General features: G+C 45.1%; 1 protein-coding gene across 7 annotated transcripts in view; it reads right to left on the bottom strand.

Annotated features, from left to right (window-relative positions):
- Positions 1–552: 552 nt before the first annotated feature.
- Positions 553–26,210, bottom strand: part of SYN3 (synapsin III) — a 390,200-nt gene continuing 364,542 nt past the window's right edge. For all 7 annotated transcript variants that reach the window (XM_075938194.1, XM_075938231.1, XM_025178914.2 and 4 more), the window contains 6 exons: positions 21,821–21,895; positions 19,723–19,825; positions 11,229–11,360; positions 5,830–5,926; positions 3,719–4,016; positions 553–1,887 (listed from right to left, as the gene is read on the bottom strand). In XM_075938194.1, the coding sequence (XP_075794309.1) occupies positions 1,755–1,887; positions 3,719–4,016; positions 5,830–5,926; positions 11,229–11,360; positions 19,723–19,825; positions 21,821–21,895 (838 nt within the window). In that variant the 3' untranslated portion in view covers positions 553–1,754. The remainder of the gene's footprint in view (positions 1,888–3,718; positions 4,017–5,829; positions 5,927–11,228; positions 11,361–19,722; positions 19,826–21,820; positions 21,896–26,210) is intronic.

Genomic DNA, 26,210 nt, shown 5'->3' with positions numbered 1-26,210 from the left:
ACTGCAAAGGGGGCATGCTCTCCAGGATCCAATCCTAAAGTTACATGTGAGGATTGGTACATTACTGCATAAACTCAGAAGGAAAGTCTAGCAGAGACATCTTCTGTGTCATCTGTCACTTTACTGAGGTTCACAGGGCCTTGCTTCCTATGCATAAGATTGGTGAGCTAGAAATACCACCCCAGCATCAGATGTGTTATAAATTGAACTGCCCTTGATCCAGGGAGCAGTGCATCAACTGGCGTAAATGGTCCTACCTCCATTAATGTCCAGCTATTCATGACTCATTTTTGTCGTGGCTAAGTCCTAAGCTGTTTACACAGCCTCCCTCATTTAGACTGTCACATGCCATGAGGGAAAGCAGATCAGGCAATGGTTCATCTCTGAAGTTATTGGTTTCTTCTTCCAGTCTTCTGAGTGCTCCAGAAAAATAATCCTTTGGTTAACTTACCCCCAATGGAATTTCCTTGGGATAGTCATTTTTTAAAAAGAGTATGGCTCCAGCTGTAAATTTGTTTTGCATATATTATTTTTCGGGGGGGGGGGGGGGGGCAGGGGTGTCACCAAACTCTTCTGGTGGTTCTTCCTCCAAAGTGATAGTTCTCTAGGAAGAAGCCATCCAGTCACAGGTCTCTCATCTTGCATTGACACCATGGGTGAAATCCTGGCCCCAATTCAGTCAAAGGGAGTTTTTCATGCACTTCAGCAGGGCCAGGATTTCACTTTATGGCTCTCTCCATTCCGAAGCATGGAACACTCATAACAGGGTACGAACAATTCACAAATTCCGATACTAATTAATCTTGCCCACAGGGTTCATTTAAGACCGATGCAACCAAGTCAGATTACAGATGTAGCTGTGTGGATAGATTTTATGGAGTTTGTGAGAGCTATATTTGAACATAAATTAGCCATTTTTTTTCAAGATGTACAGCAGTTCTGTTTTCTGATTTATTTCTGAACTATGGCTGGAAGTGTAGATCATGACACTTTTCTTCCAGAAATCAAGAAACACATACAAGAAACAGTCTCAAGTAATGAAACAGACATTTAAATGGCTACTGGTAAGATGGCCCAGAGCAGAAATCCAACAATGATCCAATGACCTCTACTGACTCCTGATGCTGAGTTTTACTTGAAATGTGGTTCTATTCAGAAAAGTGACTCTGTAAAACTAACATTATGAGGTTCCAAATTCATTGTGCCGACATAATTTCTAGATCAAAATGCTCACTTTACAAGTAAACAGATATGTAGTATAACTTCTAGCTCTACACATTTGCCTCAGAATCAAGCTGTGTTTCTTCTAGCTCAGCGTCACCAAAAAATAAATATTCTGTAAGGGGAGCATAGTTATTCATTCTATTAATAATGGGCAAGCTGAAATAGATTCTAATTTGCTTTCCAATCTATGTTGGCTCCAGAAAGGTTAATAGAATTAAAAAATACTTGAAATTATTTCAGAAATGCAAGTAAGCAGATCTGATTGACTATGCCCACAAAGCAGATCTACCAAGTAAGGAAGTGCCATTTTTACACAGTCACTTTTCTAGCCAGTGGTAGACTGACCCTTAAAATATCTAGGGCTAACTAATTTCTGGGTAAAACCCATTTAGAAAAAATAGCTTGGAGGATTACAGTCCCAGATTTTGTATGAACCATTAGGTATCAGTGAGTAAAGGCCATGATGACATCAGGTAGGTTGATATGAAGAGCTGGGGGTTAACAGAAGCATCAATCTGACTCCAGTGATGTTAATCAGAAAACAGGCTTGCAAAAGACTTCCGCAGGTTGCGGATGGTTTCAGCTTTTGCTTCATCTTCATTGGTGTTTCCCCGTTGCGCTGATTCGGATATGCTAAAGGTGTTCGTCAGAGACTGGGATTTGCTGAAACAGAAAGGGACATTTAGGCTCAGGCTTGTGTTGGTTTCATTTGGGCAGGGGAAGTTGGCAGTTCAACGCTGGTCACTGATGCTCTGCTGTGATAGCAGCAGACAAGTTCAAGGGCAGATGTGGGGAGTCTCCATAGGTTGAGAAGGCACCCAAAACTTGTTTAGAGAATGACGGCTCTGCTATTCACAGGTCAGGCTATCTTTGGGGTGTGGGCAGGGTTTTCAATGCCATCATTTTTCAAAATACCCCTTTGGATATCTGCTATTGCAGTGGACTAGAGGCCAAATCCAATTCTCAGAGGCTGCATCTAGACTGGCAAATTTTTCCGCAAAAGCTGCTGCATTTGCGGAAAAACTTGCCAACTGTCTACACTGGCCGCTTGAATTTCCGCAAGAAAACTGACTTCCTACTGTCTGAAATCAGTGCTTCTTGCGGAAATACTATGCTGCTCCTGTTCGGGCAAAAGTCCTTTTGCGCAATGCTTTTGTGCAAAAGGGCCAGTGTAGACAGCTCAGATTTGTTTTGCGCAAAAAAGCCGTTGCGAAAATGGCGATCGGGGCTTTTTTGTGCAAAAGCGCGTCTAGATTGGCACGGACGCTTTTCTGCAAAAAGTGCTTTTGTGGAAAAGCGTCTGTGCCAAACTAGGCGCTCTTTTCCGCAAATGCTTTTAACGGAAAACTTTTCTGTTAAAAGCATTTGCGGAAAATCATGCCAGTCTAGACGTAGCCAGAGTGAATAGAAAGACTTCCACTGAATCCATTTAGAGCTGGACTGAGCACCAAAACATCTCCAGTAATGTCTATAGTACCATGCACTTAGGGTCCTGGCCTGTGTGTTCTGTGACGTCCTCACCAGAAGTACTTACTACATTCGGTACAGCTAAGGCCCAAGCAAAGGAATATCTGTTATTTACAAACCGCAACAAATAGGCAAATCCAGTATGTGAAGAAAAGGAAAGGTCGCAGCTGTACCCATGGCAGGAGAAGTGATTATGGCTGCCAGCCTAATGCTTTCCATGGCTGATTCAAGAGCCCTATCTTCATGTCCAAGGTCTCAGTTTTCACTGCCAGAGGCCATGAGTGCTCTTGAAACCCAATCATTCATTATGCAGAGAACCCAAGCATGTCTCCTGATCTGCAGTTAGCAGTTCACCCAGCCCTTCAAGACTTGTCTCCACTATGCATTTCTTGCATGATGAGTGTGTCCCATCATTGCTACTGCCAGGTCAGTTCCACTAGTGGTCCCTACACAGGGAGCACAAGTGGCTATTTGGGTTTTGAGCACCACATTCTCTGCTCTGACATGGTGCCTAGTTCAGTAGTGGCCATCTGGATCCCCCTTTATAGCAGTGCTCCCAGCCTTGCAGCAAATGGTGGGAAATTTGGGACAACACAGTTTTGTGTGGTCCCTAAACCCAGGGAAGGGTGAAGGTGGGATTCACATCAAGGACTCTCGCGCATGATGTGGCAGTCATGATGTTTCCTTGGCTCGGAGGATGGCAGCAGTGGTGCCTTGCAGGAGGGGGCAAGGAGAGTGTGTGAGAGAGATGAAGAATGTGAAATCTCAGAGATGCACGGAACTTCTTTCTCTCCCTGAAAAACATTCACATGTGTCCCAAGGATCTGCCAAGGCCAGTTCCACAAAGAGCATCAGCACAGGGCCTCTTGTGTCATTTAAGTCACTGTTGCCCAGCCCTGAGACTAGAGAATGCTGTTGCCTGGCAACAAGGGACCAGACAGGCATTGGCCTGTCTATTAAGCCAGGATGCTTTTAAAGGCAAGATCTTTCTCAGATCTACAAATCTCTTCACTTAAAGGGCACTTACTTCAGGTGTGGATGCGGGGAGGCCTGTTGCTTGGGTGTTTCACCAAGGCTTTGCTGAGCAGGTGCCCGTCCTTGGGCAGGGGGCCTAGGCTGCTGTGGTGGGAAGATGCCCGGCTTGGAGGCCTGGACTGGGGAGGTTCCAGAGGCGGATCGTATTTGTTGGGGGGATCCCGGTGACCTCTGCTGCTGAGGTGAGCTAGCCTGGGGAATCTGGGGCTGCTGGCCCTGAGGAGAGAGCCGTTGTTGCAGAGGCGCGCCTGATCGTGGAGGCTGAGAGACCTGAGGCTGGCGTGGTCCCCCTGCAGGGAACACGAAGACAAAGGTGCACAAGACATATGTTAAGCAAGGAGCAGCTGTGTGGGGGAACAGGCTCTAACAAAAGGAGAAACATTTCATCGGTGCAGGAAGCAGAGGTATATGGGGGGTGCTGCAGCACCTTCAGGTTTTGCATCTGGCTTCCCAGCTTTGCCCCCCCCCCCCCAGTACTCCATATAGGGATGTGAATGGTTAACTGGTTACTGTTAACTAGTGGGTTGGGCAGCTCTCCACCTACCGCAGGCAGGGGGCCCTCCAGCACAGTCAGAGCAGCCCCCGCCTTTGGCAATATCGCCCACATAGCATTTTTAATTGGTTAACTAATTAAACAGGATTTTACATCCCTAGTGTCGCTGCCTGCTAGCCCTGAGGGCTCTGCAGCCACTGGCCCTGGATGCTCCGCTGATGCTTGGCAGTCCTGCCACCAGCCTGGGGCTCTACTCCTGCCCTTGGCCAGGGGCTCCACAGCTGCCTCCAGCAGTGATTAGGTTGCCATCTCTCCCGGACTGGATGCACCAGATGGTCATTTGCGGCAATGGCATCTGGTCTGAGAGAGTTGACAACCTTAGGTGTGACCCCAGACTGGGGCAGTGAGGGACACAAACAGGTGTATGTGTGTGGGGGAGCAGCCTAAAAATAGTTCCAATGCCACTGAAACATTCCAGATGCGCTTCATACAGAGAGCTAAGGAAAAATATTTGTTATGGACATTGGACGCTGTTAACTAGGTGACTAGCGGCAGCATGGCCACAGTTAAAGTTGCTGGTGTTCTTTGCCTTCTTAACACCAAGAAAAACTGGCCTTTCTTCTCACAAGTAGAGCTGTCTCAGCATGTCTTAGTTGTCCAGTGATTGCCATCATTTCTTGTCCTCGGTGAGTCTTGTGTATGAGCCTGAATTGTTGGGGTGGACTATCAATGGGAGGACTAGCTCCCTTCACAGAAATTGGAAGTTGTTTGCTGGTTTGGGTCAACAGCACCTTCCCTGGGTTGTTACGAAGAAGGGCTTACATGTCTCATCACCACTCATGCCTTTATAAAAATATGATCAGTGAGTAGATGCGTCTGCCTTTTTAGGTGAGAGACCATCAAAGCAAAGACTGACTTTTCTGCCTTCCTAAAGACACATAAAATAATGCTCTTAACAAAAGAAAATAGACAGGTGTCCCTTAATATTTTATACAGGGTGTCCCTGCTAGAAGTTGCCCTGGTATGCATCCATTCCACACTAAAGTTGTTGATGCTTGTAGGAACTGATGCATTATAAGTCCTCCCATTCCTTGCTCTTAAGTCATGCCAAAAAAACCAGACAAACCCCAAAACAAAAAATAAATCCCACCCCAATTTGTACAAATGAAAGTCAGCCATGGGAAAAAAAGAATCCACCTTAAGCTTCTTTGTTTTAAGTCCAATTTTTTTGGAACATATCTTGGATTTATAGTGAGGATGGTCTGTACACCATTTCAAAGAGAAAACCTAATGGTCTTTAAAGTTCTCCTGTACCTTTGTGCCTGAGTAAAGGTGTTACCCCAATGTCTTTGGCCAAATTCCAACTTGGGCAATGACATTCTGCTGAGCTCGATTCTATCTGGATTTTCCACTGATGTTGCTATTCCTCATCACTGCCTTTGCTGAGCTGTTGTGTAATGTTACTGTGCACTGTTGAACAGTTGCTGTGTTTCACTGCTTTGTTGGCTGCCATTTCAGTGACAGGTGATGAGATTCCTCTGTACAGTGTGAATCAGATCCCAGAATGAACCATCTAGGTTTCCTTTGCCAGAGGCTCTAGAGTACAGTACCTTGAGGAGGTGGCCGTGGTTGGGAGGGTTGGCCTAGCTGAGGTCCTGGTTGAGGCTGCATCTGTGATTTCATTGACTGAGGCTGGACTTGTTGAGGCTGGAAAAAAATTAGTACAGTCATCAGAATATGTTCAAAAGGTGATGCCTAGGGATGAGAAAAAGAACTGTGATTGTTGTGATGTTTTCAACACACAATGCCACTGGGGCACAAAGCCTGTGTTTCCATGGTACTGTGATGGAGAACTGATTAGGAAAGAGCATGGAAACAGTTAGCTAGAAGAGAATGACCATGGAATTACATTTTTTAAAAGTGGGTTTACAAACAGAGGAATTACCAGACTGGCTGAAATCTGAGACTCATCTAATCCAGTGGCCAGCACCATATGCATAAGGTATAGATGTAAGAAACCCACATGAAGCAGATGTGGAGTTATCAGGTCTCACCCTCATCTCTTATAGTTAGAAATTGGCAGAAGCCATGAGATCTAATATCCTTTCCCCATGTATTATCATTAAATATAGCAGCTCCAGATATTCCTGACATTCATATAATGTCCAATCTGTTTTTCAATCTTGTTAAAGTCTCAAATACTTCCTGTGGCAGCGAATACCACAATCTAGTTACACATTGTATTAAAAACTATTTCCTTGTATTGGTTCCCCATCTTTTAATTTCACTGAATGCCCCTTAGTCTCCTGCTAAGAGATGAGATTAGACACTCCTAATCTACCTTCTCTAGACTGTTTTATATGTTGTATTACATTACCATTTATTTGTCAAGCTCATCATTTCAGTCTCTCTTCCCAGGAGAGTGTTTCTAGCCCTTGTATGTCTCTCACTCCCCTTTTCTGAGGCCTCTTTAGTTGTGCACTATCCCCTTTCAGATGGGGTGACTAATACTGCAGATAGTATCTACATAATATGATCTATGTCATTAAGTGCCAGCGATGCCCCTCTGCTGTGTATATTGGCCAAACTGGACAGTCTCTACGACAAGGATAAATGAACACAAATCAGACATCAGAAATGGTAACACACATAAACCTGTAGGGGAACATTTAACCTGCCTGAGCACTCAGTCCTAGGTTTACAAGTAGCCATTCTTCTACAAAGGAATTTCACAAACCAATTCCAGAAAGAGAGTTTGGAATTGACCTTCATATGCAAATTTGATATTATTTCCCTGGGCTTGAACAAAGACCTTAACTGGATATACCATTATAAAACCAGGCTTCCATACATTTAACACCTCATTCACATCAAAAGCTAAGTATGGGATACTTTCAACCCACTCAATTAGCCTCATTAGGACCAGCACCACAGTTGACAGGTATTTTTTCCTCTCCCTTCTTTTTCAGTTATAAATTCTGGGCTCCCCTTTTTTTCCATCTGAAGAAGTGGGTTGTGTCCACAGAAGCTCATGATACTATATATATTTTTGTTAGTCTGTAAGGTGTTAGAGGATTACTTCTTGTTTTTAAAGTTACAAACTAACATGGCTACCCCTCTGAGTATCCATGTAAGTCTGTATCACTGATTTGTATAAATTCATTAAAATAGTTTCCAATCTTGTTTTCCATCCCATTTCTTATGCATCCTAATGTCGTGGGGTTTTTTTTTTTTTGCCTACAGCTGTGCATTGAGCAGAGGTTTTCAATGAGCTGGCTACATGAGGCTATTTGAGTTAATACAAGTTAATTTAAAACAAGTAGTTTAAATTTTCCCCTCCAATATATATTAATTTGAATTTATCAACATTGAATTTCGTTTGCCATTTACCTAGCTTAGTTAGGTCTCACTGAAATTCCTCCCAGTCCTCTAACTTCTCTCTCTTTCTCTCTCTGCTCCCTCTTCTTTTCTGATCATTAATAAAAGTTTAAACAATACAGAACTGTTGTGGAGATGCCTGTACTCTAAATCTGTGGTAATGAGTCCAACTCAGCCTGTTACATAAAATTGTTTATGAAAGTCAGCAAAGTTGGAGACAAATAGACTGGTCCAAACGGAATTGTTTAGGTCAAAAGTACTTTTATTTATTAAGGGACTTTTGAAACTCCTGGGAAAGTCATGGGTTTGCATGAACAAGGAGCTAAATGAGTCTAGAAATGGGAAGAAATGTTTAGTTGAATTAACTGATGTGTGATTTAATTGGTTAATGTTATTGGGATGTTGTTGCCAACCCATCTTGGACATTGCACACCTGGGAGTTGCTAAATGGATGAGGGCTGTATGCATCAGCTGGAAGGAGTGAGTTTTATCACTGGAGTTTCCACTCCCATAGTCTCCTGGAATCCAGCATGATACCAGTGGTCCTGTGTGGTCCTGTTCCTGAAAAGCCGCCTGACCACACCAGGCCAAGGAGAGGGAACAAGGCGACATTGTCAGCAAGGTGACATCTGGAATATGAGACGTGGGTTCCTACTGTCACCCCTCCCTTGTGTTTCATCCTCTCCCCCCAACCTCATTTCTTCTCCTTCCTTTCTCTCTCTACTTTCTATTGAATAAGCATCTGGCTTAACCAGCTAAGTCCTCCTGTCACAACACTGTTATGAGCCTGTGACTAGTGAGGTAACCACAAGCAACACTTTAAAGAGCCCCAGACTGGAATAGTTTGCCAAAGCTCAGCATGGCTGATCAGACTGTGTGCTGTGCCTATACTTCTCCAGCAGCTAGGGTGCAAGGGAAAGGCAGCATCAGACACAGAAGCTGCATTTTCTAACTTTACAGTTCTTTTTGTGTGATTGTCTTGTTTTGTTTTAAACAAGACAAGGACTGAACTTTGTTTTAAACAAAACAGGACTGAACTTTAGCAGCAAAAACTCCAGACTGTCTTAACTTTTTCTCTTTCCCCAAATAGATAATTAATAAAATGTCTTTCAAGTCCATCTAACAGACTATCCAACAGGGCTTTTTCCCTATGTGAGAACTAACCGGCAGCTTCAGGGGAAAAGAGGAAGGGGTATTATGAAAATAAAAGTCTTACTTAACACTTCACTAGTTTGATTATTCCCTGTGTTTCTGTGATAGACTTAAAAAATGGTACTCACATTCACAGATGTTTGAATTTAAACTATGCTGGCACATCAAGCCCTGGGGTGGTTTAATCATTCAAAACTGCCACTGGCAAATGTTGTTCGAGTCTAAAATAAGATAGGTTCAATACTCAGCCTGAGGTGAGTATGCAGGGAGGTGGATGCACTAAACATGAGACCTACTGGTCTATTTAAAAGCAGAAATGATAAATTCTGATGAACAGTAACATCAGACAGGCCTTCAGTTCTGGAACTGAGACCTCTCTGAGGAGAAGACACAGGGATAGCAGTAGAGAAGGACCTAACAGTGGCAGGCAGCCTTACTGGCTCATTCTGGAATGCAGCAGAATTCACCAGAGAGGCAAAAGCTGGAATAAAATTGATCATAGGGATTGCTAATCTGTAAAGATTGGATGGAAAGTTCCAACCAAACTATAGAGTTCTATCTAGAGTCTCCTCATTGTGCACAGAGAATTCATGTTAACTCATCGGAACAAAGACCCTAAGACTATCAGAGGCTACGTCTACACTGGCAGCTTCTTGCGCAAGAACTGTTTTGCAGAAGGGTTCTTGCGCAAAAAGTCTTCTACAAGAGTGTGTGTACACTGGCATGTGCTTTTGCGCAAGAGCATCCATGGCAGTGTGGAAACTCTCTTGTGCAAGAAAGCTGTGATGGCCATTTTAACCATAGGGGCTTCTTGCGCAAGAAATTCATGTTGCCTATCTACACTGCCCTCTTGTGGAAGAGCTCTTGTGCAAGAGGGCTTATTCCTCATGGGGAGAGGAATAACTCTTCTGGAAGAAGCCCTGTTTTACTTCCACAAGAACGTGTGTGCAGTGTAGACAGAAGGGAAGTTTTTGCGCAAGAACTACTGTTCTTGCGCAAGAAACTGCCAATGTAGACATAGCTTCAGTGAACAAATCACACTGGTTTTATAGGTTACAGAGTCATGTATTGCTAGGGTCCAGCTAAGAGTCTGTCCATTCTTTGTCAGCAGAGGTTTTCATTATGAATTCAGCAGAAACTCTCAGTTTTATTTCTCCCTGGAGGGATAACGTTATGATCCCTCCCAACACTCCCTGGCATAGGTAGGTCTTATTGTTCTTTACTGATGCCAGGTCTTTTAAACGATTCTGTCCTCCTTTTCCCCAGTCCATCAGCACACTGGTGCCACCTACAAGAGAGTCTAGTTTGATGTATTATTTGCCATCATGCTGCCCAACCTGAGTCTCCATAGCAACAGCTGCGCCATACTGTTTGGACATTTGTGAACAGGAGTTGCTCCTATGCTTTCCCCTTCTGCTGCCATTCCGTTGACCACTCTTCATTTCTGAGTCCACCTCTCGCCGAGCTATTCTACAGTCCTTGTCTCTGATGAGACTTCTCTTTATAGTTTGTAGTCCTTGTTACAATCTGTACCAAGCCAAAAGGGCCCATGGTCAGTGTTGCCTGTAAGATGAGCACTTGGGCGACCACCCAGGAGAGATTCAGGTGCCTCCCAGCTGATTAGCAGAGCACCCACAGCTCCCACAGCCAGCAACATGTGTTTCTGCTGGTGGTGCACATCATCACATGTCTCAATGCACATAACAAAATTTATTCTGCACATGGATGGAAAAAATCAGCGAGAACATTGCCCAGAGTATATGTATGTGGCGGATAAACTCAATGGGTATGTCTACACTACCCCGCTAGTTCGAACTAGCGGGGTAATGTATGCATACCGCACTTGCTAATGAAGCCCGGGATTTGAATTTCCCGGGCTTCATTAGCATAAGCGGGGAGCCGCCATTTTTAAATCCCCGCTGCTTCGAACCCCGTGTAGCGCGGCTACACGGGGCTCGAACTAGGTAGTTCGGACTAGGGTCCTATTCCGAACTACCGTTACTCCTCGTGAAACGAGGAGTACCGGTAGTTCGGAATAGGACCCTAGTCCGAACTACCTAGTTCGAGCCCCGTGTAGCCGCGCTACACGGGGTTCGAAGCAGCGGGGATTTAAAAATGGCGGCTCCCCGCTTATGCTAATGAAGCCCGGGAAATTCAAATCCCGGGCTTCATTAGCAAGTGCGGTATGCATACATTACCCTCCTAGTTCGAACTAGGAGGGTAGTGTAGACATACCCAATGAGAGTGCGATGCCAGGGCAATATGAAGAGAGATGTTGCTCAGGGACAGTGTGAAGGGTTTATGGAAGAGGTACCCCTGCAACGGTAACAGCAAAATGATCCAATACTTAGCATGGGGTGACATCTCTCCCCAACAGCACTGGAATGTTCAATCCAATGAGGTACATGACTGGCTGAACACTCATGGGGGTGTGGGTTGGGTGAAATGGGTTTTTCTGAACGGCTCCATCCACTCTTACCCAGGGTCTCAGAGGTGAGGGGGTAGATCCTGTCATAAGAAGTTGAGTCATTTTGGAGACAACCAGATCAGCAACGAGCTGTGTGTCCTCCTCCACGTGTTCCCCTATCAGGGGCATCGAACTATCCATCACCTACAGGAAAAGAATAAAGGGCAACTGGTGAATCTGATGCCAAGCTCCTTGGTGTTACTACTCCCCTTAAGCAACTAGTCTCATCATTCTCCCACATTCTGAAGTGGCAGGAGCTGCTGATCACAGTGGCTGGAGCATCTCTCAGTTTTTGAGAACTAATGCCTCCTGCCAGTTGAAGCCCAGGCCTAGGCTTGATAAAGGTTTCTGGAGACTTTTTTTTAAACGAGATTCTTTCTATACCCAGAATGTCTTCTAGTGATGGGCATTTCTCTGGAGTTCAGCTGTGGTGAGATTTGTGAATGGTGCTCCCACAGGAAGGATTCCAGGTATACAGGAAAAACGAAGCAAACTGCAAAAAAACCTGTGCCAATTTGAGCAAGGAGGACTACAAGCAACCAGGGAAGAGCAAGTATGAATCAATGCAACGCTCTTTGGAAATAAACAACACAGGCACAAAACAGACAGGATGCTCTACAAACAGCAGCACACATGGCATGAATGTAAACTCCTCTCAGATGGACTGCTTTATGCAGTTTTGACATTACTTTGATGTGTAAACATGCACTGCAATTACAACAGAAAAGGTGAGAGAGAAAAGATTTGAAGGGGTCTACAGTCTTAAAAAGGGTGAGAATCACAGCTATACACCACCCTAGAAACAACATCATACTCAAAGTTGTTTGTCATAGTCTAAGGGCTTTGAAAACATGAACCTAGTCCTGTATGAAACACTTATTATGGTGAAATTAAGGTTCGGCCATGGTGCTTATTACCCTACCAGAATGTCAGTGTCTTTTAAGAAAATGAAACTTTAAAAAGTCAAGAAAGGCAGTATTAAAGTTTGCACTGGTCAGATCAGGCATTGAAACACTCAGATAACAACTGCAACCTCAATTCTGCCCCTCTAGAGCTCCAAGAGTACGGGCTGGTCTAGGACTTTATTCCCAGTTCTGCCACTGGCAGGATGGGTGATCTTGGGCAAATCACTTCCCTTTCCGTGCCTCAGTTTCCCTGTAAAAGAGGGGTAATGACACTGACCTCATTTGTAAAGTGCTTTGAGAGCTACTGATGAAAAGTGTTGTGTAAGATCTAGGTAGTTATTATTAAGCAGGACATTTCGATAGCTGAGCTTAAAGAAGTTTGTTTGTAAAGCCAATTCATCATTAAAGGGTCTCCCCTGACACAGTGGTGACTTATTAATAGAGTAACTGTTCATCTCTCCCTACATTGTTAAATTTTGGCTTTGTTACATTTGAGTTTATATGATACAGCGATTCTAGTGGTGGATAGTTTTAATTTTGAAAATCTGAGAAGTGGACCAACACTAAAATCTGTTGCCTTCATCATTTGTGATCTAGGGTATGTGGCGGTTTATATGAAAGAGAGTTAGATGAATATATTAAATGGTGGTCCTTTGCTTCTTTGTAGAACAGGCTTTTTGCTGTCCAGAGACAGCTAGGTTTGGCTGCCACAAACACATGGTGGTAAAGTAGCTGGGAGAGCTATAAAACATTGGAGTTGAAATCTAACCGGATTTCTATTTGGATGTCTCGCTAGCCTGTAGCTCCACAAAGCATTCCCATTTTATTTGGTAATTCTGGCACCAGCTCACAGGTTGGAAAGGACAGAGCCATATCAATTCCAACAAATGGTCTGGTAGCATTTTATAGACTAACAAAACATGTAGATGGTATCATGAGCTTTTGTGGGCACAGCCCACTTCTTCAGATGACCAGAATTATCAATTCCATTTACTCATTATTTCACTGTGAAAGGGATGGCTAATGACCACTAGATGGTGGTATTGTTCTCTTTAACAAGCTATTGTTCCATGAAGTAATCTGCTTGCTCACGAATAACTGTGTAGTGATACATCTATATTAATAAAACCCAACCCTCTCACATCTTCATCTTGGGAATGATTTCCCATCATTACTGCAGCAGCATGTGATAAACTGGCTGAAATGAAAGGACGGGGTATCATTTGATGAAGTGGGTTTTACCCACGAAAGCTCATGACCTAAAAAATGTGTTAGTATCTAAGGTGCCACAGGACTGCTCGTTGTATGTAGAAACAGAGACATCCAGGGCTAAATTAATTCTGTATTAGGTCCATAGAAACCAATGGAGCAACAGCAGTCACTGGTTATTTCTGTGTCTTAGCTCATGGTTTCTGATCCAGCTTACTTCTGTGGTATTGACTGAGGGAGGCCAAACACTGGACTATCACTGACTAAGGCAGAGGGATGACATAGCTGTTTAGAAAGGACAGTTTTTTCTTGGCCAAATGACGCTCTGGGTTGTCAGTGCAGCAAAGTTATTTAGGTGCCGGGATCAGACTCTGGCCCCATAATGCTGAGATAAACCACGCAGATGGATAAATGAAATACAAACACAGCTCTCTCATCTCTTCCTAAAAAGAGACCAAAGAACACCGGAAGGAGAGGGAAGATGTCAGCACACACAGACCATGCCTTTATAGTTGCCCAAGGTCAGTGGCTGTCTCCTGACACAGCTGCTGTTGCTTGATAAGATAGCTGAGAGGGAATGGAAGGCGGTAAGGCAGAAGTGATCCAGGAAAACCCCTTCTCTGCTTTTTTCTTACGTCAAGAGCTGGAGGCTGGCGTTGTTATTCCATGTTCTCATGTGCAAGAGTCGGGGTATTAGGTGATTGGAGGGAAAGAAGGAAACAGATGATTTGACAGATCAAAGGGACCAATATAGCAGTGGTGAAAGGCGGAAACAGGCCATCACACAGTGCAACAGAGTCCTTGTCATGTGTGTGGCTAGATCTACAGCGGTCTAGTGTAGCAAGAGATGTGGCAGTGCTGGCTACAAGAGCAACAAAAGAAGAATAAAAACATGAAGTCAATCCTATATTGATTACACTTTACTTTCATGGATCATTTTACTTACCTCTGAGCCACCCATCTGTAAAATCATTCGTCCTTATGGGGCAGTTCTTCTTCGAGTGCTTGCTCATGTCCATAGAACATAGGTGTGTGTGCCTGCCACATGCACGAGTGCTGGATGCTTTTCCCTAAGCAGTACCCATAGGCTGTGTCTACATTGGCACCCCTTTCCGGAAATGGGATGCTAATGTAGACTTTGGAATAGACAAATCCGCGGGGGATTTAAATATCCCCCGCGGTATTTGCATTAACATGGCTGCCGCTTTTTTCCGGCTTGGGGAAAAGCCGGAGAAAAGCGCCAGTCTAAACGTTATTCTCCGGAAAATAAAGCCTTTTCCGGAGGATTTCTTATTCCTACTTGAAAGTAGGAATAAGAAATCCTCCGGAAAAGGCTTTATTTTCCGGAGAATAACGTCTAGACTGGCGCTTTTCTCCGGCTTTTCGGAATAAGAAATCCTCCGGAAAAGGCTTTATTTTCCGGAGAATAACGTCTAGACTGGCGCTTTTCTCCGGCTTTTCCCCAAGCCGGAAAAAAGCGGCAGCCATGTTAATGCAAATACCGCGGGGGATATTTAAATCCCCCGCGGATTTGCCTATTCCAACGTGCTACATTAGCATCCCTTTTCCGGAAGGGATGCCAGTGTAGACGTAGCCATAGAGTCTGGTTTTTCCCAGTGTCTCCTGGAGTGGTGTATGCATACCGTGCTATACAGGGTGCTCCCAGCCCCTCCCTCCTCAGTTCCTTCCTGCTGCCAGTGACAGTGCTTGGAACAGTGTGCTCCAATCTCAATTGTAGCAAGCACTCCCTTGGCATTGTTCACGTCTCATTATGCCATCACGTAGCAGGCCAGGGAGGATGTTGTGTTTGACAGGGCTGTACTGAAGTCTGCGTTCTCATAACTCCTACCCACCTCCGCAGACTCTGCTTACAGTCACCTATGTTGAATGGACACGAGCAAGCACTCGAAGAAGAAAAGACAGTTGCCTGTTTCTGTAACTGGTGTTCTTCGAGATGTGTTGCTCATGTCTATTCAACCTCCCACCCTCCTCTGGCTGGGGGCACTTGATATAGTATGGCATGCATACACCACTCCAGAGGGTACCGTGGATCCCCGCCCCTAACGGTACTGCTTAGGAGAAAATTACCAGTGCATGTGGTAGGCGCACACACCTATGTTGAATGAACATGAGTAACACATCTTAAAGAAACCAGTTACAGAACAGGTAACTATGGGTATGTCTACACTACAATGTTAGTTCGAACTAACAGACGTTAGTTCGAACTAACATTCATAGCCGCTACACTAGCGCTCCGCTAGTTCGAATTTGAATCGAACTAGCGGAGCGCTTAGTTCGAACTAGGAAAACCTCATTTTACGAGGATTAAGTCTAGTTCGAACTTACTAGTTCGAATTAAGGGGTGTGTAGCCCCCTAATTCGAACTAGTGGGAGGCTAGCCCTCCCCAGGTTTCCCTGGTGGCCACTCTGGCCAACACCAGGGAAACTCTATGCCCCCCTCCCGGCTCCGGACCCCTTAAAGGGGCACGGGCTGGCTACGGTGCCCGTGCCAGGTGCAAGCCTGCCAGCACCCAGCCAGCAGACTCTGCACCTGGCACGGCACAGAGCCACCCACCCGATGTCCCCCAGCCCACCCCCTCTTCCCGGGACCAGGCTGGCGGCTCCCGGGAGCTTGCCCTGGACCGCAAGAGGCAGGCACCTTCCTGGGCTAGTGCGGACATTGTGGACCTCGTCCACGATCTCCGCACTAGGCACAGGAAAGTGGCCGTCTAGGGCAGGAGAGCTGCCAGCCTGGCCACCCAGGAGCAGGTGTGCATGAAAATCAAGGGGGTCCACTGAGACCCCCGACCCTGAGCCCTGAGCTTACAATGGCCGTCCTGGGTCAGACCAAAGGTCCATCTAGCCCAGTAGCCTGTCTGCTGACAGCGGCCAACCCTAGGGACCCTGGGGTGGATGGACCGAAGACAGTGACCAAGCCATTTGTCTTGTGCCATCCCTCTCCAGCCTTCCACAAACTTTGGGCAGGGACACCACTCCTACCCCCTGGCTAAGACTACTCCATGGACCCAACCTCCATGACTTGATCTCACTTCCCTTTAAACTCTGTTCTAGTTGTAGCCTTCACAGCCTCCTGCAGCAAGGAGTTCCACAGGTTGACTCTTTGCTTTGTGAAGAACAACTTTCTCTTACTAGTTTGAAGCCTGCTACCCATTCCTTTCCTTTGGTGTCTTCTAGTCCTTCTTTATGGGAACTCATGAAGAACTTTTCTGAATGCACCCTCTCCACCCAACCCCTGCTTTTAGAGACCTCTATCCTGTCCCCCCTCCGTCTCCTCTTTTCTAAGCTGAACAGTCCCAGTCTCTGTAGCCTCTCTTCATCTGGGACCTGTTCCCAACCCCTGATCATGTTAGTTGCCCTCCCCTCTCCCAGCCTTTCTCTTCCCCTCTCCCACCTCCTTTTCCCAGTCTCCCCCAGTTTTGTTCAATAAAGACAGAGTCAATGTTGGAAGAAACGTTATCTTTATTTTGTACATCAATAAGAAGGGGGGCTAGGGAAGGGTAAGTGGAAGGAGGTGAGGGAGGAATGGGGTACGAGCCCCCGATGGGGAGGACTGGGCTGGCTCTGCGGGCTTCTGGGGGTGGAAGCTCTCCTGCAGCCCCCCGATTGCCCCCTCTCCCCAGATAGCAGCCTGCGGCAAGTGCAGCCGGGCTGATGGCTGAGTGGTGTGATGTGCCCAGTGTGGGCACTCAGGGCACTCCAAGCCAGAACTTCTTTGCAAGCGGGGCACCCCTTAGAACTGTCTGTCCGGGGTGGGGGTCGGGACCCTTTAAGCACAGCCCTCGGCTAGCCTGAGACAGCATCTCCACACTCTAAGTCCTCCTCTGATGCCCTGCTGGCACTGCTTCCGGCCATCCTTAAGCCCTGTTCAGAGTCCACTCAATGTGGACTTGCTAGTTCGAATTAGCAAAACGCTAATTCGAACTAGTTTTTAGTTCTAGACGCGTTAGTTCGAATTAGCTTAGTTCGAATTAGTTCGAATTAGTTAAGTTAGTTTGAACTAGCGCTGTAGTGTAGACATACCCTATGTTATTTTCAAGTGCCCAGAACCCAGCATGCACCCAGCATACTGAGCAATGATGAAAATCTGGCCACTCATTCATGTGCCTAAAAAGAAGTGAAACTCTTCTGAAAACTTGGCCTTAGTTAGGGTGCTGAGTGCATCTGAAAATTGCAGATTCAGTGACAAAACCCTTTGGCCCAGAGAAATACCAGTATGCTGAATGAAATTTGACGCTGCTGTAAGTGAAGGGTACTGAAATCAAGGGACTGTACCTCTGAACGTAGCCCTTAAATTGCTTCTAAAATAGCCCAGTGCTATGTGGCCAATGAAGATGGAGTGCTCAGATAATAATAAAGGTATGGAAATCAGACTGCAGATCAATTTATATTAATTACTTCAAGATTTTTGAATTGTTTAATCTTCTTTCCTACACTCAACTTCTTTTTTCATAATCTGAGCCCCTGTTTGCCACAAGCAGTGGTGGTAAATCTCACAACACAGATCTGTCTGGCTTTCATTTTGTGACTGTTTCTCAGGGAACAGATTTCACATTGGGAAAATTCTTTCCTTGGTTCCATGCCATTGTGCCCATTTTGCCATCTATTTATTCAGTACATTTTGGAGTTTTTTTCTTGCAAAAATTTACAACAAATTTTCTTTCTCACAAAGTAAAACACAGGTGTTTGGCTGTCACCTCCTACCCCAAACAAAACAAAATAAAATAAAATAAAACAAAACAAAACATCCAACCTATCAGCTTCTGGTCAAAGAAGCCCACTCAAGGAACTGGACTGGGGGGAAGTAATTACTTCTTAGCTTCTCTCTCAGAACTGGCATAAAGTAGAAAACATGCCTGCTTTGCTCTCCTCCATTCCATTCCATTCATGTTCCCATGCAGTGCCCATCAATCTGGTACTTGGACTCCTCCTGAACTCTTGGCAATTCTTACCTGGTGTCATTTGGCTTAGTTCAGTTGAAATCAGTGTGACCCTTCTGATTTTCATCAGTTGAAGAGCTCACTTTGTGTGTTTTGTTCAGTGTAGAATCATGGAGCACCATGTATGCAGATATGCTTTTCTATTTGCACATGCAATATGGTCAGGGATGCAAGTCTGTGCATGTGCCCTTGACTCAGTGTCACAAACATGGATACCTCCCCATCCCAAAGTCATATTCAGAAACAGGTATGCAGCCCCCCCCCCCACAGAAGCATACATACACACACTAAAGAAGATGGGTCAGACTCCTCACCCACATACAGATCCACACAGGAAGGTGTGTGCAGGTGTAAACAGCTACCTCTACATTCTGAGAGGCAGGTGTGTGTATTTTCTTACCTTCTCCCAGACATAGGCAAATGCGCGCATGTACGCGCACATACACAAAGGCTGAAGCATTTTGAGATAGGATTTGAAGAGAAGCAGTACCGCCAAAAGCTGCTGACAACTTACACAGAGAAGCCAGAATGACTGCCGCACCCCTTTTGCCATTTGGAAGAAGCAGGCTAATGTTTTCATTGCTGGCAGAACACTTGTATTACACGGCCTCTGACAGACCCCTGGTCCCTGGGGAGTAGATGCACAATACTGGAATGTGCAGTGGCTGCAGGGCTCATGTGGTTCTCATCAGCTTCCCAAGCCTCAGTAGGTGGGAGTGCTCTCCCACACATAGCTTTTTAATGTGTCAGCACCTTGGAACAAAGCTGCAGGCCAGCTTTGCTCATCTTCCTCTGCTGGGTCATGCCCGGAATGGTTCCAGTTTAATTTTCCTGCCTGCTTTTCATGCTCCAGCCTGTTACAATGGTCCAGATCATGTTATCTGCCCTAGTCCACTGTTCAGGTCTCTGGCGTGGGAGGTGTCACTTTGAACACTTGCCCTCTCAACCCCAGCATGTGTCACTAATGCATCTCTGGAACCCACAAACTCTTGTGAGCGTATCTTGCTTATCTGCTAGCTCAGTAAAATCAGTCCTGGGCAAACCATTTTAAGGGGCGCAGCCAGGGTCTGATTAAGACAATGAAGCTCATACATACTAACTTTTAGTCCTCTTCCCTACAGCTCTATGTAGTTCCATCCAGTCCATCCTGGGCTCCTGCTTATGACTGACTCCAGAATCTAACTCCTAAGCTTAACATTGACCCAGGAGCTCATTCACAGGTACCTGGCAATTTGGTTGCAACTCACAATAAGCAGTTGGGCACATTAGATGAAATGATACCAGTCACTGGGAGGTGAAAATGACTGGGTCAGGAGGCAGAGCACGTACTCAGAGTGTGCGTGAGTGAGCCTGTCAGCACGCGTGGGCAGGTATGTGTTTCAGGAGGTACTCGGACAAAGGAGACATGCACTCCAGCTCCACTCAAGTTCTCACCTCAATGATATAGTCCTTCCCATCTTTGCTGTGGACAGCTTTGACGGCACAAATATCGAGGCCTCCAAACATCTCGGCGCAGGAGTCTGCCCAAAGTTTGTACCTGCAGAAACCACATAGACACAGGGCTGGGAATTAGCTGGCTGCTCAAGGATTAAAATAAAGGACTGCATCCTAGTAGAGTGCCATTTTTCTCAGCCTCCCACCAAATATAGACACCACACCTGCTACCTCTGGAAGTGCATGAAACTGTCTTCACAGCAACTAAGAATTATTATGATGAGACACCTCGTTCTACAGCAGATGGAGCAAATAAGAGGTCTTGCACAATGGATGCCTACTTTTTCCTTCATTCCACATCAACTCCCTGCTCCTACTTATAGCCCTTTGAACCACATGCAATCATTTCTATCCCTCACTATTTACACACCTCAGATCTTCCCTACTTAGGTGTCACTTAGCCAAGCTGTAAATATTTAGTTCATTTGATCTTTCCTCAGAAGAAAGTCCCTGAAATTTGTATTGCTCTGCCATGAATTCCTCCCTGTTGACAACGTTTTGATGGTGAGATGCCTGGCTGATCTGGGTTTGGAGGAGAGTTGGAGTGGAGCTCTACATTGAGTGGCCATTATCTCTGTGGTGTGACATGATGCCTCTGAATAGACAGCTCCCACAGATACAGGCTTTTTCATTTGTTCCCTGTACATCACCACCTTACAAGCTGTTCCCCTCCATCCATTTAACATTACTGCTTTCCAAGTATTTCACTCCTACATGCTGCTGTGTCAGCATGAGAGCAGGAGGTGCTCTCCAATGGGAGCCCATGCTTCCAGCTGTCCTAGCATGGGAACATGAGCTGACAGGAACAGGAAGCCATGTATGATGGGGTGCCCCCTCAGCTGTCTCAGCACTGGAAGAGGAGAGGGCATGACAAGAGATGCATTATGAGGGCGACCACGCTTTCTCAGCTGTCCCTATGTTGGCACAGGCGTGGGAATGAGCTTTGCTGGTTTTCTTTCTGCGCAGCTGTGCGATGGTCCTGTGCATTTCAACACAAAACATCTGAAAGCAGAAGATCTGTGAGCGGGACTCTCACTCTGGGCGCAAATTGAAATAGGAGAACAATGAGGACTTCAGAGCTATCTATGCATTCACCTAATGGGGAAAGAGAAAAAGGCCTATGATCTTGAAGGCAGTCAGAGCCCTTTTAGCTTGATCTTCATGATCTAATGATGAACCTGGAAGAACACAAGTCTGTAGATGGAAAGGGGCTCATACAACTAATAAATCCTGCCTTGTCACTCCCTGCCCCAATGAGAAGAGAAAGCACAGCCACACAGACCCTTAGAGAAGGTAACAGGAGGCTATTTCAGCTCCTGTCATCTGTAAAGTTATAAAACTTGTAAAGTAACAAATTCTCTTTCCCACACTGGAGTTGGGTGGAGGAGGAGGGCTGTAGGAATGTGCTGTTTATGCTAGGGATTAACACTGTGAATCAAGCAGATTTGCCCATGTTAATGCACTAAACACAGCAAGGCCCAGTCATGTGCAATGCGACTGCATGCTGATCATGTACCACTGGGCAGCTTCTTGGGAGAGAGATTCAAGGGTATTTGGGTTCAAAATCCAGGCTACGATATAAATGAAATGGGGCTGGTGGGCTCACCAGGCTTCCTAATTGATATTCATCCATATCAACCACTCTTTCCCCCAAATAGCAGAATTCTCAGGTTTTGCTCAAAACATGCTCAGAGGTGGAATAGCAGAGGCTGCCCCTGGGGAGCACTGAAATGCACAGGAACAACCGGGATAGGAATAGCAGAAGTGCTGCCCATTAGAATTAAGCACAGTGGCAGATATATCTGTATGTAGGGGAATTAAATCTTCATCTGATATGTCAACATGGTGCCTGTATTTAGCCAGCACAATCAACCCCTCATTTTGCCCTAATTCAGCAAAGTATTAAAGCATGTGCTTAAGTTCATTCCTATTCAGCAAAGCACTTTAGACACTTAACTTTAAGCAGGTGCTTTAGTCCCAACGTGGTTCCAATATCAGCTTTGCTCTTTGTTTTTTGAAAGCCCCTTCTTTTCCTTACCTCTCTGTCATTGCGATCTGCTCCAACATAGCAGAACCTGTGTTTGCCTTCCAATTTCCAGAGATGGACGTCCTCCTGGGAAAACAAACCAATACAGGATGACAAACCAGCCCCTCAAAAGAGGTAGTTTTCACACCTGACTCAGTGTGTGTGGGGAACATGGGTGATTCAGCAGGGTCCAACTTCTACAGTTGACAGTGCTCCCAACAAATTCTGATCATCCAGTAAATGAAAGACTCAAACTAGGAGCAGGTACACCTTGATGTATCTTTAGCCAGTGGCTGGGTAGATGATCTATAATGGTCTTGTGAACTCTTTTCTCCTTTTCCACTTCAGTTCCTGAAAAGCAGAGATGACTGTAAAACACTTCAGGGACAATTAACCTTATGCTCTGCACTGTAGAATCTAAGCCTCAGTAAAGTATCATTCTCCTGGCAAAGATGTGATTGAAAAGCTACATAAAAGTCAGACATGGATCTCTCTGAGGTTGGCTTCTATTGTAGTAGTGGCTTGGAAAGTTTGTCTGTGCCCTCTTTTTTCACCTCAATGGCTTGTTTGCTTTGAGACCCACCCATCAATTTTTCCCAAAGGTTTCTTAGGGTTGTAAAATGGTCCAAATCTCCTTTGTAACTGGCTGTTCATTTCAACAGAAGATGCTGCTGCTGGCAAATTCTGAGCTCTGAATTTGTCAAGCGCTGGGCTAGTTCATGTCTTAGTGCGTCAGTCTTTACACAGCCAGCCACAATAACACCTTATGCTGTAATTCTGCCAGATCTCCCAAGCTAGACTGGGTCCATACATTGATTGGATACACTCAGCACTCCTAAGTGGCAGAAAGCATGCATGCCGATTCGGTCGGTGGCACTCTTCTCCCTGTACCAGGGCTGCTCCACTGTAGCAGCATGGTGTTGGAAGATGCTGACAGCAGCAGACACAATCTTTTCAGGGAAAGGCAGAAGAGAAGTCCTGATTATTTTTGGTCATGAAAGGAGACAAGGATGTTAACTCCGGTGTCTCTGCTAAATTCAGACTTGGGTCATTACATTTTGCCTACTGACCATTTCCCCAGAAATATTTCAGATAAACATATTTTCCTTGTTCATTTTCTTCTCTAACCTAATATGTACTATTGCTGCAAACTGTTAACTGGCTCCTGTGATCTGACTCAGAAGAGAGTGAAGTGATTCCTGAGTATTGTTTAGACTAGTATCTGGGGAGGAAAATGCAGTATTAGTTATAAGGTATTATTATCACATGCTCTACTAATGGTTATTACATACCTAAATCCTCTTGTTCCTATTATCAAAACCATGTTTCTGAGCTTTTCTCATTACCTAGGGACAGTGATCAACACTCAGTCTTTCTTTCCTTCTGTCTCCTTAAATTACCCTCCTCCCTGAGATTGCCTTTCCTAGCTCTTCAGTGGTTCAGAAAACTGCCCTGTAGTGACTGATGCCATACAAAATCTCCTCATCAATGATGAGAACTCCCAGATTCAGATTAGTAACACAGTGACTGGATAGCAGCACTGGAAAGAAGTATTTGGAATATGAATGTAAACAGACATGTACTGCATCCGAAAAGCAGCTACACTATGTTGTGTTACAAATAAATTCTTCACCAGGGAACTCCAGAGAGTGCAGCTTTGCTGCTGTGGTTGGTTTATTTAGTTTGTTTGAGCTAATCTGATGGTCTAGTCCAGATGATTCAGGCAGAACATAGCAAATGTTTCAGTCAAATATAAGATACATCCAAACCATTTTAAAAAGAGACTCTCTCAAAAGCCACCCTGACTATTGCCATCAACTCCCCCACCATCTTCATCAAATTCACCCCCTTCATGGTAGGGGAGAGCAAGTGAATCTTGCAGCATAGCTTTGGCAAACCAAGGTGGAAAGTGAATCTGAGAGCCAAGGTCTCCTCATTGAGAAGTCCCTGCCACCAGAGCTCTATTCTTTCTATCTAACAGGCTCTTATCTTGAACACTTTCTATTCTATTCTATTCTTTCTAACAGGCTCTTATCTTGAACACTTTCAGGCTGTGTCCAGACTCCATGCCTCCGTCGACGGAGGCATGTAGATTAGCCAGATCGGAAGAGGGAAATGAAGCCGCGATTAAAATAATCGCGGCTTCATTTAAATTTAAATGGCTGCCCCGATCTGCCGATCAGCTGTTTGTCGGCAGATCGGGAGAGTCTGGACGCGATGCCCCGACAAAGAAGCCTTTCTTCATCGACACAGGTAAGCCTCGTGAAACCAGGTTTACCTGTGTCGATGAAGAAAGGCTTCTTTGTCGGGGCATCGCGTCCAGACTCTCCCGATCTGCCGACAAACAGCTGATCGGCAGATCGGGGCAGCCATTTAAATTTAAATGAAGCCGCGATTATTTTAATCGCGGCTTCATTTCCCTCTTCCGATCTGGCTAATCTACATGCCTCCGTCGACGGAGGCATGGAGTCTGGACACAGCCTCAATGATCTTAACTGCTGTGGTAGTCAAACATAAAGAGGTGGCCTCTTGAATAAAAGGGACCCAAACTGTGTAGGGCTTTATAGGTCAAGGCCAACACCTTTCACCTGCAAATGAACTACTAGACACTGCAGACCATGAAGCATTGGTGCAATATGTTCACTGCATGAACCACCACGTCATAACTGAGTTCAGTTGCTGGGGGATTACAAGCTGTGACCCTGTGAAGAGTGCTCTGCATCCATTCAGCTGCAAGGGAACAAGAGCATGAACATCAGGAGTGAGGTTGAAATGCAAAGGGTACAGCCCTCTTGTTAACTGCTGCCACCAACCAGGGGTAATCAGAAGCAATTAGCCAACCAATATGATCCTCAGGTGGCAAGCCTTAAAATACATGGCATACATTTCCCATTGGTTGGGATGCTGATATGATTTTGGCTACTTCTTTCATTTGTTTTTCCTGATGTGCGATTATTATTTGAGTCTTATTTGGTTCACCAGCATTCTGTTACCCAAACCCATTCAGTGGAATTATAGGCATGTGTTAAATGGCTACTTTTCTGTTATATGCTTCTGACAAAGTGGTCTTTGCCCATGAAAGCTTATGCTCCAATAAATCTGTTAGTCTATAAGGTGCCACAGGACTTCTCATTGTTTATGCAGATTCAGACTAACACAGCTACCCCTCTGCTACTTATCTATTGTTTTCAAGGTGACTTTACTTATAGGTGAAGCAGGTGTTCACCAGCAGTGTAAATCTGGAATAACTCCACAGAAGTTAACGTGAATCTGAACTGTCTCAATTATGGTCTGGAAGGCAATGCACATGCATCTGGGCTAGGGAGGGATGAGATAGCATCTTCTCTCTGTCAGACCCTGGGAACAGAGTAGACAAATTCTAGAGAGAAGTGCACACACAGTCTTCATTCAGGAGGAAGTGGGCTTTTGCGTTTTTGCTTGCATATGAGACAGTATGAAAATACTGGGATTGACTCCATCACACTCAGCCCAAGAGAGTCCTCTCGCTGGCTACGTCTATACTATGATCCTCTTCTGCAAGAGGAAATGCAAATGGAGCGCTCTCATTTGCATTTCCTCCTCGGATCCCTTTTGTGCAAGAGGTTTTTGCGCAAAAACGCACTGTGTAGACGGCTCCTTTTTGCGCAAAAACCCCCTTTTGCACAAGAGCCGTTCTTCCTCAGAAAATGACTTAAAGGCCAACATGTTCCAGTGATTCTGAGTGCCCAATTTGAAATGCTTTCAAGGGCCTGATTGTCAGTGGCTGGATACCCTCACCATTATCATATGACATACAATGGACTTGTTTATCCCATAGGAAAAAGTATTTTCTGTCTAGCGCTGGGATAATCTCCATTACCAGATACCTTTCATAGGGAATAATGAGTAAAAGAGACTGGCTGCACAGATATCCTAAACTTGTTTCCAGGAATGGCTGGGTGAATAAGACAAAAGACCTTTTGTAGCAAATGATTTATTCAGTTAATTTGCCCTTTTCCTCTCTTTATGAGCAGGCTTTGATTTTCAGATTCCTTCCCTGTTTGTAACCATTTCACAAACTTTTCATGGGAAACAATTTTATTCATCAAACAATTGCTTGCAAATTTGCTCCTGCATCAGATGGGCTATTAGTGTGACTGCTCACCTCTGTCACATGGTATTGTTTCTGCTCCTTGATTAGCTAAGGTAGGTAGGGAATTTTAAAGGACATTTTAAACCTTTTTTCTGAATCATTTGAGTCAGGCGTTTCCTGAGACATCCCTGCTAGAAAAATTAGGTGATTGTAATATTATAGACTAAGTCAGATTTAAAACTAATTTTCTCTCATTGCCTCCCCACAAAGTAATTGTGTGTCCCATGAAGTCCTAGTCACAAAGAGTGTGGAGAGAACACTCTCTGATTT

The sequence above is a fragment of the Pelodiscus sinensis genome, chromosome 1 (genome assembly GCF_049634645.1).
Source record: "Pelodiscus sinensis isolate JC-2024 chromosome 1, ASM4963464v1, whole genome shotgun sequence".
Classification (NCBI taxonomy): domain Eukaryota; kingdom Metazoa; phylum Chordata; order Testudines; family Trionychidae; genus Pelodiscus; species Pelodiscus sinensis.
This window is presented reverse-complemented; position numbering and strand designations above follow the sequence as displayed.